This window comes from Triticum dicoccoides, chromosome 2B (assembly GCF_002162155.2).
Source record: "Triticum dicoccoides isolate Atlit2015 ecotype Zavitan chromosome 2B, WEW_v2.0, whole genome shotgun sequence".
Lineage (NCBI taxonomy): Eukaryota > Viridiplantae > Streptophyta > Magnoliopsida > Poales > Poaceae > Triticum > Triticum dicoccoides.
Window position 1 is genome coordinate 742,887,345 of NC_041383.1, and position 11,923 is coordinate 742,899,267.

General features: G+C 43.3%; 1 protein-coding gene and 1 pseudogene across 1 annotated transcript in view; both read right to left on the reverse strand.

The window, feature by feature from the left end:
- The window catches only part of LOC119361297 (cyclin-B1-1-like), a 3,593-nt gene extending 2,683 nt beyond the window's left edge, over positions 1 to 910 (reverse strand). The window contains exon 1 of the mRNA XM_037626581.1: positions 886 to 910. Within this exon, the coding sequence (XP_037482478.1) occupies positions 886 to 910 (25 nt within the window). The remainder of the gene's footprint in view (positions 1 to 885) is intronic.
- Positions 911 to 1,137: 227 nt separating this feature from the next.
- LOC119361299 overlaps positions 1,138 to 11,923 on the reverse strand; it is a 41,438-nt pseudogene continuing 30,652 nt past the window's right edge.

Here is an 11,923-nt window from a genome sequence, read left to right on the forward strand (position 1 = left end):
GCTGAGAGTTGCCTCATAGGTATCGTGCCCGGCCCAACACCTTATCCGCTTTGACAGTGTCGCCGAAGTCGAGATGGGAGAGGTGCTTGGGAAGCTCATGTACATAGTTGGTCTAGGGTTAGTGTTGCCCATGTGACGTTTGGTGTATGCATCGCTTGATGCATAGGCCGGGGTTTATCTTCCTTTTAAAAAAATGTGGCGTTTGGTGTGATGTTGAGAGGGAGCATGGCGTCAATGTTTTTGAATTGCGTTCGGTGGCTAGCGAGGACAGCTGCGCCGTTGGTCCTGCTGCGATTTTATGGTGGTGCGGAGGGTTTAGACCAGCCCGAAAGCCATGAGCTAAATTGCCCATTTCGTGATCTGTCCCGTGGCGTCTCGATTGGTGATAACTTTGGCCAGCGAGAAGGACATGACCACTTGGATCGGGTGCTGGTGAAAGTAGTGTACCAGCTTGCGAGATGTCATGAGCACACCATAGATTATGTTCTAAATTTGTGGGTATCGAGCCTTGATCTCGGAGAGCACTTCGCTGACGACGTACTATGTGTATTTTGTGTTGTAGATCTTAACGCATTTTCTATAAAGATGGTCAAACTTAAGCAAATTTAACTTAGGACAAATCTAGAACATCAATTATTTGGAACAAAGAGAGTAGATGATATTGAGTCGCACTTGAAGCTGAACCAAAATACTTTCTAGATAACATGCTATGGAATTAACTCAGAAAATGGGAGTAGCCTCACAAACCCTTTCCGAGAAGAAATGTGCAGAATTCCGACATGAGATATGTTAGGCGTAGGCTGAATTTGCTTTTTTTTCAACAAACAGTGAAATTTATTAACTCGAAATGAACCATCAAGGGATACAAACACAATAAGTACACACCCAGCCTCTGAAGTTGCATGTCCATGCATGCGTATCACAAAGCTTAGTTACAACCTTGAAAAATAATTATCAGGATCGTAAGCCTTGACAACTACCATGGATAATATATATTTGTGGTAGTCTAGCCTAGGTAGTGGATGCAGCAGCTACTTCGCTTTGGTGACGAAGTCCGCTATCGATCGCTTCCTCCCTGTGGCTTATCAAGGTGCATTTTATCACACAAATGGCAAGGACTGTCAACGAAATCGCCAATTATTTGTAGAAGTCGATTGCAGGTGGGCGCAGGGCCACTCCTCCCAACTTTTCGCTGGAATACTTCTCGTACACCACCTTCAACTTGCTCTGGGGAGCAGCCGAGTGTGCGCTCACCAGGATCATTACACTATCCCTGAAACCATCAGAGAAAAATGTCAGCACCCCCGAAACCCACGAGGATTATTCAAGCTACAAGTGCATGCTTACATTAGCTGTGACTCGGTAAAGCCAGTATGGTGCTTGAGAGTCTCAGTCCATAGAGGCGTCTTCTTGAGTGTGAGCCTGGCTGCATAGACAGCAGCAGCAGCAACCATGGAGGGCTTGGACGGCACCAGCGCGTATTGCAGCAGCGCCAGTTCAGCAAAAAAGAACACCATATTCTCCATCTGCATCCATACATAGAGAGAAACTTCAGCACACAAACTCGCCGCTTTATGGCGCAAAATACATCTGAATTTACATATGGTGGCGTATATGTATTCTTTACCTCCTCGTCGTTCTTCAGCTGTGAGGAGGACGCGGCGGCCCAGGCAAAGCGCGAGAGGAACACGTAATGTGTAGGAACTGACAGGTTCCATTCAAGCGTGTTCAGAATGGCCATCTCCGTCCCATTGTTTTTGAAAAGGAGATTAATGGAACCTAATGACTTGTTTATAACAAAGCTTACTGGAAATAAATACTATAGAAATTTTAATATATAAGGGAAAACTCTCCTAGAGCTGTTTAGGTCAAACCACCCATGGTTCCTAAACAAACCCAGAAAGAGAGGAGTTAGCGGAGAGGAGACACAGCTATCAGAAACGAAGGAAACAACAGTTCAAAGCATATCCCAAGCAAAGCTTAATTTGTGCCCAGCAGAAGCAGAATTAGATGAAGGTTTATGGTACTGGGATGTAAGAAGCCGTCGAAACGAAGTGTTTTGTGACAGATGACGAACCTTAGAGCGTGATGAGGGCATATAGGCGGGCGGGGGTGTTGATCGCCTTCTTCTTCCTCGCGTATACTTCCGGGCGCCGGAGCTGACGCTGCCCTCCGACTGCTGCCTCGCGCTCGCGCCGGAGTGGATGACGTGCTTAGGGGGAGGAGGTCTCTCGCGGCCGGGTTCCGCCGCAGCAAAGCGACGTCGTTCCGATTAGCACGAGGCCAGGTTAAGACTTCAAGTACGCTGTCCTCCGACTCCTTGGCTCGCGCTCACGTAGGAGGCGGGGCTGATCTCGATGACGGACAGACGGAGTCTTACATGAGCTCTCCTCGCCGTAGGTCTGTCGGAGCCGGATTCCTCAGGAAAGCGACGTTCCGATTAGCACGAGGCCATGTTAATGCTCCAACTTTGACCGTCAGTTGATAAAGGGTAAATTCGTCGTATGAATGTTCCACATATAGCAATTTTCACCGGCTTTGCCGTGGAAACGATTTTTTTCCCCACTGAATTTGATTTCATATTCTTTTTTTAGATGGATTTCATATTCGTAATATATCACGATCTAGATATAGTTGCATGATGCAAACTCATCTGTGGTTGGATGGTTAGAAGGACAGTGGTGTCCCCGGCTCACCAAGGTTAAGTCCTGGTGCTCGCATTATTTCTATATTTATTTCAGGATTTCCGGCGATGCGCTTTCAGTGGGAGGAGACGTTCCCGTCGACGACGAGGCGCCTACGTGATTTTGTAAATTTCAAGATGGCATGCCGGCTTAGTCTCTCGGAGGTGCTCATATGGGTAGGATGTGCGTGTGTGCGTTCATAGGAGTGAGTGTATGCATGTATGTATGAGCGCTTGCGTCTGTACTGATGTTAAAAAAAAGAAAAAAAGATATAGTTGCACGGTTGACTTCCATTATTTCTTTAACAAGTCGGGAGACTTAGGGCACAATGCTCTAAAAACTTTTTTCTTGTGGGTGACATTAAAAATCGTTATAATGCTCCCGCAAGAAAATGCATTCTGGCCGAACTAGCAACACATAGGCTGGTTGAAGATTTGGCGCTCTCGGGTGCTTCACCCCCTATATAAATATTAAATAAAAAATTAGGAAAATTCAAAGATACCTGAAATTTTTGGATATCAGTCCTGTGAAATTTCGTGAAGAAATGACGCCTGTTGCATTCTTAGTAAAAAAGTCAAAAAATCTATGTATAGAGAAAACTGTCTGGATGGATGGTAGGTCGGACTATATTTTCTTTGCCACGGATACAGCATATGCCATCTCTTAACGAAACTAAACATGGGCAGGGTTGATATCCAAAAATTCTAGTTTTTTTAATAAAAAAACCTGTTATTTTTTGAATTCAATATTCAAATAGGGAGTGGAGCATGCAGGAGCTCTTGTGTCCCCCATAGGACCCATGCATGTACACCGCTGAAAAAGGATCGCCATCAAGGTTGCCTACAAGTCGTCATTGTCATCACTTCTTTCCAAGCAAGCTACCCTGACTCCATTGCCAACAACCACCGCAACCCCACGGACGCAAATCAAGCTCGGTGCTACTGCAATCGAACCACCGGCAACCTGCTAGGACAAACATCGATAGATGTCGCAACCGCAGCCAGCTTGTGCTAGAACCAACATTGGCAAATGATGGGACCGTGCTCACCACGTGCTGGAACTGCCATTGGCAAATGCTAGGACTATGGTCACCACGTGCTGGAACCATTGTCGACAAATACCAGGACAATGGTCAGCACATGCGGGAACGGGGGCTTCTACATGATGTTGCGCCTGTGTTCACCATGTGCTGGAACCGGCGTCGGTGAATGTCGGGGCCATGGCTTACAGTTGCTATGACCTACCAATGACAATGTTGGAATGACAACGACAACATTTGCTGGAATGGCAACAACAACATTTGTTGGAATGGTGGCTAACATTTGCTGGAACTAGCATACAGGAGTGTTGCAACCCCAGCGCGGCAGTGCTGAACCAACCGGCCGAAATGTTGGAACGCCCACAATTGTTTGCTGGAACTAAGCGACAGAATGCGTCAACCTCGACGCGATAATGCTGGAAACGGCGCCCAACGTTGCTACAAGCTGGATTGCGGCACCACGACTCCACCGGAGTTGCGACCGTCGCCGGTGGGAGCTGCAACAACACATGGTGGGGATGGAGTGTGCTGGTGCTGCGACCATGAGCTCGAGGATCTGCGACCGGAGGATGCACCACGCTGCAACCAACGACGGCGAGGCGGGATGAGCAGTGTCGGCGCCGTCGGTGGTCCAAGCAGGGGTGGGCGGCGGTGACGCTCTCAAGCGGGAGGGGCTCCTATTCTCCGTTTATTCTGTGGACTCGCGCGAAAGAGATGTATGTCATGAGGAAGAAGAAATCGCACAGCTATAATTGGGCAAATCGGACAGGTAGCACGCAGCCGGCCAAAAATTGGACCGGCTGGCCGGCGCCTAGCGTTGTCCTTACGTGAATGGGTGATGATTCTCTGTAGCACCAAAAAATAGTATTGGGTAGCTTGGTTTACTTTATTTCGGCTAGAGAGCCGCATTCCTGCCCACCTACCTTTTCACACTATATACCGTACTACTATGATGAAAGATGTACAGTACATTGCCACCTATAAATACCTACTTCTTCCTTCTACTGGTGATCCAACATCAAGGGACTCTACTTCCCACCTGAACACAATGCTCACATACTCGTTTGGGTTCTAATTACACGTAGGAATGGAAGGTATCAGGATTTTGTAGACAACGCATAGCAATGATCATACAACCAGATTGTGAGCTTCCAGGTTGAAGAAGTGTTGTGATCCCATAGAAAAAAGTCTAGTCGGCCTCTTGTGAGCTTCACAAGTGCCATTCTTATCAGCCGTGAGTTCTAGATTGCCTCTTTTATCAGCAGTTCATGAATCCATAGCAACTTATTGTATTGCCACATCTTTACAATCAACTGTTGTTATCCTTAATCTATTAGGCATCCGTAAGATCACACCATAAGATTCGATTCAGTGATATGCGAAACATGGTCTTGTGTGATTATTTATATTCAACCAACAAAAAAATATATATTGCATACCCTATTTAAGGCACCCTTCATCTTGTTTTTCATATTTTGTTGATTTAAAAACTCAAGCATACTAACACCTTGTTTTCACCTTGTCCTCGATCTAGTAGGCTAACCCTTCACACATCGAGGTGCAAGATCATAACATTTAATTAATTGTTTAAACCATTCACAAAAATAAATAAATTCACATGGTTAAACATATGCCTCTTTAAGTTGATAAATCGTGTTGTTCACAAACTCTACCGTTACCCTCAACCTATTGAAATAAAAATCTTTCTAATTTATTTAATAAGAATCCTAAATTTTTCCTCTGGAAAGTTTAATAAAAGCTCTCATAATAGTACATTTATCCTACTGCAATGATAAGAAAACATCCAAACAAAGACAAAGAAGTAAAACAAATAGTACATCTATCCTACTGCTATGACTCGGTTACATCATATGTTGAGCACCTTGCGCCTGAACATTCAAATTTAGTGAGTGTCAATTCTGAATGAAGGCAACGTATTGTTACCTAGGTTTTTGACATAGCCGAGGACACTTGTAGTTTTGACAAGTTCACTTTCGAATTTGAAAGCACAGCTAGCCATGCCACATACTCTCTCTCTCTCTCTCTCTCTCTCTCTCTCTCTCTCTCTCTCTCTCTGTGTGTGTGTGTGTAAAAGACTGGGTTTGTTATTTATAATAATTGCTCACATATTCTTTTTTTTCCACTATGATTGTTGCATGTATGTTTTATTGCTAGCCTTGGTATGTTATTGAATCTCCTATTTTTGACATATGTGAATGTTGTTTCTTTCCTGGATTACGTTCCATATTTTCTTGAGCAATACATTGATGCAATGATGGTATACACTTATGGATGATCATGACAATGTTTTAGAATGCTAAAGCATGTTGACAAATGTCCTTAAGTTTTTTCCAAAAAATTTCAACACATGTAGGAGGCAACCGATGTGCTCATGTAACAAGCAGATTTCTAGGTTCGATGAGCTCAAGTAACCATCTGTGAAAAAAAAAGTTCTACATGATATGAAGAGTCGCAATGAAAAAACAATGTTCTACATGATATGAAGCTGAAGCAAACTACATTGCAAGCTCAAACCTCCAATGAAATAGGCTTCGGTGTGTAACAGTTGAGCCGCAATAATGCACTTACTTTGGGTTGGCCAAGAGATTCAAGGGTATCCTTTCCAAACCAAAATTAAGGTCTGCACATGCGAAGATATGAAAGACATTGGTGGAGCATGGAGCAAATGAGAGAGAGAGAGAGAGAGAGAGAGAGAGAGAGAGAGAGAGAGAGACAGAGAGAGGATACCAACAACAAGATGGATACATATGTAAAAAAACAAGAAAGCAAATTTGGATTACTCTATTGGGACCATCCTTTTGATTTGGATAATCTTGTAGTCAGGGGCAGTACGTAAGTGAAAAATTATTATAATATTGTTTTGGCTCAATCGAGTACTTAATATAGACAATAAATTAAGAAAGGAAAAGACTATGCATGCATGTGGTCTTTTCCTTTCTTAATTGAGGATGACAATAAATTAAGAAAGGATGACCCCCACAAAGAAATCAAAATAAAAAATACTAAAAATATGATTAGATTATTAAAAAGAAGAAAATGTGTTCGAGAGATGGGTGCCTCTTATACACTTCCCTTGAAAATTTTCCATCTTGAAAAAAAATATATTACCCCAACATGAAATTCTAGTATAGAGCACTAAACTTATTTCTTTAGGCTAAACGATCATCTGTCCAAATTCTTTCCCAAGTAAACTTATTAAGTTTTACACGGGCTACTAAAATGACCATTTCTCATAAACACACTAGAGTCAACTAGTATGGCCAATCGTGTGTAAAAATAATAGTCTAAACGAACATCTAATTTTCCTGCTCAAATTGTTTCATGTACTTTAGGCGGCAACTTTCTAAACGAACCTACTTCACGCACGATTTTTTCAGTCCGGTCTTTGTACGATGCTTAGATGTGGTTGTGTGCCCTGATATATGACTGTGTGAATGGGTATAATTTTGTGTTGTACCAAAAAATCATATTGGGTAGCTTGGTTACTTTATTTCGACTAGAGAGCAGCATTCCCGCTCACCTACCTTCACATACTCCTATAATGGAAGACGCAACATAACATTTCCATCCATATATACCATACTTCTTCCTTCTACCAGTGATTCATCATCAAGGGACTCTCCTTCCTCCTTGAATACAATGCTCACACACATGTTTGGGTTCTAATTACACGTAGGAATGGAAGGTGTCAGGATTTTCTATACAATGCATATCGATGATCTTACAACCAGATTGTGAGCTTCCAGGTTAAAGAAGAGGTTTGAATTCATTAAAAATGTTTGCTCGGCCTCTTGCTCGACGGATGGATCTTCACAAGTGCCATTATTATCAACCGCGAGTAAGAGAGTGCCTCTTTTATCCGCGGTTAATGAATCAGTAGCAACAACTGCTTGTACATTGTTTCTATCTTCAGCTGTTGTGCTTCTTGATCTAGTAGGTTTCCATAAGACCACACTATATGATTTGAGTCGATGATGCGCGAAACATCGCCTTGTGCAATTTATTATATTTAACTGACAAAAAAATATAATTCACACCTTATATTAAGCTACTCTTGACATTGTTTACATATTTTGTTGATTTAAAACACAAAAGCACACCAACACCTTGTTTTCACCTTGTCCTTCTTGATCTAGTAGGCTAACCCTTAACACACACACACGTGAGATACATGATCATATCTTTAAGTTAATTCACAAGGTTAAACATATGCCTCTTTGAGTTGATAAATCATGTTTTTCCCCAAGCCATATATTTCATTTGGACTAAGAGTCCATTACACCGAGTATTCAAATAAATGTATCCATTTCTTATAAGAATCCTAAATTTCTACTCTGGAAAGTTATAATATAATAAAACTCAGAATACACACCCAGGTGTGCATCATTCTGCAAGAACATCCAAATGAAGATAGACTTGTTACGACACAACAAACAAAATCAGAATAGAATACCAAAAAAAAAAACGAAAGATGGGAACTGCACAAATTGTACATTGCTACGACTCGGTTACAATATGTGTCGAGCATGTTGCGCCAGTGAGCAACCAAAATTAGTGAGTGTTTTTTTGCGGGTGTTAGTTCTAAATGGAAGTAACGTACTATTTGACTATTTCCTCTGTGGTAGATCATAACCGAGGAACACTTGCAGTTTTGATAACTTCATTTTGGAATTTGGAAGCAAAGCTAAGCCATATGCCACATTATTTCAAGAGTATATAATTGCTGAAACAATAATAAAATCTGCATAGCATAACCACTAACACTGCTCCAAATGAGCCTGTAACATCATAATAAGGGGTAGTTCCGAGAGGGAATTATTGATGCAAACACTATACACTGGGCCTACTACTAAAAAGAAGCAAATGTGCAAATGTTCGAGACATGTGTATCGCTTATACACTTACCTTGAAAATTTTGCATCTTGGAAAAAAAATCCATTACCCCAAAAATCAATTCTAGTCTAGAGCACTAATTTTTTTGTTTAGGTTAAATGATCATCTGTCCAGATTCTTTCCCAAATAAACTAATTATTGTTACATGGGCTACAAAAATGACATTTCTCAGGGACACACTAGACTCAACTAGTATGCCAATCGTGTGCAAAAATAACAATCTAAACGAAATTGTTTCATGTATAGGCGTCAAATCAAATTGTAAACGAAACTACTTCACATATGATCTTTTCTGTGCGATTTGTACGATGCTTAGATGTATGGTTGTGGCCCCGATAGACAATTACGTGACTGGGTGTAATTTTCTGTCAGTACCAAAAAATCGTATTGGATAGCTTGGTTACTTTATTTCGGCTAGTGAGCCGCATGCCCGTACCTTTGCATCGTACTCCTATGATGGAAGATGTAACATTGCCACCCATATATACCCTACTTCTTCCATTTACTAGTGATCCATCGTCAAGCGACTCTCCTTCCCACCTGAAGACAATGCTCACATACATGTTTGGGCCTAATTACACGTAGGAATGGGAGGTGTCAGGAATTTCTAGACAACCCACAGCGATGATCATATAACCAGATCGCGAGCTTCGAGGCTGAAGAAGAGTTGTGATTCCATAAAAAAAAATCTGCTCGGCCTCTTGTAGGAGTAGTAGAGGTAGTGCCATTCTTATTAGCCGTGGGTTCGAGAGCGCCTCTTTTAGTCCGTGGTTCATGAATCAGTTGCAACCTATTGTATTGCCATATTTTTGCAATCAGGTGTAGCCCTTCTTGATCTAGTAGGCTTCCATAAGATCACACCATATGATTTGATTCAATGATGTGCGAAGCATTGCCTTGTGTGATTTCTTATATTCAGCTAACGAAAAATAAATATACCCAGCACCCTAAGCTACTCTTCATCTTGTGTTTCACATTTTGTTGATTTAATAAAAACAGAAAAGCACGTTGACACCATGTTTTCACCTTGTCCTTCTTGATCGGGTAGGCTAACCCTTCACACACACGCGAGATACATGATCATATCTTTAAATCAATTCACAAGATTAAACATATGCCTCTTTGAGTTGCTAAATCGTGTTATTCACCAAGTTATATATTTCATTTGGACTAAGAGTCAGTTACACTGAACCTTCAAATAAAAATGTTTCCATTTTTTTTATAAGAATCCTGAATTTATACTCCGGAAAGTTTAATAAAAAAATCTCAGAATACGCACACGGGTGTGCACTTTTCTACATTATACTCCTTCTCTTCCTAAATATAAGTCTTTTTTAGAGATTTGAGTACAAACTACGTAAGATGTATATATAATAGTTTTAAAGTAGATTAATTTATTTTGCTTCATATGTAGTCCGCATTAGAATCTCTAAAGAGACTTATATTTAGGAACGGAGGGAGTAGAAGAGAACATCCAAATGACGTTAAGCCTTGTTACAGCCAACAAACAAAAGCAGAAAAAAAACCAAAATTAAAAAAATAAGAAGTAAAATAAATTGTACATTTATCCTATTGCTACGTCTCGGTCACAATACGTGTCGAGCATGTTGCGCCAGTGAGCAACAAAATTTAGTGACAGTCAGCTCTGAATGAAAGCAACGCACTGTATTCCTCTGTTTTTGTGGTAGATAGATCATAGCCCAGGAACGCTTGCAGTTTTGGCAACTTCATTTTGGAATTTGGGAGCACAATTAAGCCATGGCACATTATTTCAAGAAGTATAATTGCTGAAGCAGTAATAAAATTTGCACAACATATAGCAGCATCATAATAAGGGGTAGTTCCGAGAGGGAATTACTGATGCAAACCTTCAGAGTCACCGGTTGCAAATTTCCAATAAGAACTCTAGCTACAATCTTTGTTTGATCACTTCTGGAGCTTCAGATCCTACAAGAACTCCGCGAACGCCATCGGCGATGGCCCGCCGTCCACCAGCGCCTCCGCCGCCTTCTCCTTCGCCAATGCCAGCCTTGCCCTCAGCATTTCCCCTTCGTCCGACTCCATCACCTGCCTCACCTTCTTCTCCACCTCCTCGGCCTTGACAAGCTCCTCGTCATACCCTTCCATCACAACCCCGAGCTTCATTTCGTCCACCACGAACACCTTGTTCGCCCTCTGCTCGGCATAATGCCAACATTGGCACCCCGGCTGACGCCGCCTCCGGAACCGCGTTCCACCTGCAGTGCATCGCAAACGCGCCGGTCGCGGTGTGCAGCAGGCCCGCATCACCTCCACCTGCAGCGCCCACATCTTCACAACCACCCCCCTCATTAGCATCCTCTTCAGGAACCCCTCGGGGAGGAGCACGTCCAGATCTGGAGGCCGCATGAAGAATTTGGCCGGGCCCTCAGAGCATCCCCAACAGGAGCGCGGTTGCACGACGCGCTTAAATATTTATTCGGTGCTAAAATAGCGTTTTTAGCACTCAGGAGGGCGCTTGCTCCAACCGACACTGCAAAATATGGTGCGCCGCTATAGCTCTGGCAGGCGCTGCAAAATCCAGCGCGCGCGAGCAACCCGTACTATGATACAACACATAAGAAAAATATGAAACAACACATAGATTTTTAGATTCATAGCATAGTTCAAGCCCGACACCACAAGCTAGTCCATACGATACAAATAAATCTAGATAAAAACAATACTACGATGCAAATATAGTAGATAAAGTGCGTCGATGATAAACTAGATAATTACTCCTCGTTGTCGTCCTCCTCGATGGTGTAGTCCGATGACAGAAACGCGTCCTTCTATTGAGGATCATTGTCGTCCTAGGCCGATATAGGTCCAAGTTCGCACTGGGCTTCCCTCAGTGCCTTCCGCTCATGCATGTCCGCCCGATCCGCAGCTTGCTCCACCCTCCTTTGTGCCCAGAACATGTTCTCGGCGGTGACATACTCTAGGAAGCGCTCATGCCACACCGCCATGGCGTGCTCATCCGCCTCGGCAATGAAGAGGCGGCGCTCCTGCCTCCGCTGGATGCGGTAGTCCTCGGCGGGGAGGCGCGAGGTCCTGCGCCTTCTCGCGCGTCCACACGTCCGAGAAGCTCATCTGCGCCGGTGGCCTCCCAGGCGCCATGCCGCCGCGTCGTACGCGCAGGCGGCCTTGTGGGTGGTCCCGAACCTTCCGAACCTGAGGCGTGTATCACCGGAGCGGATCTTCGCGTAATACACGCCGGAAGGGCGGGCGCGGACGCCGCGGTAGCCGGAGCTGCTCTGGGGGCGCG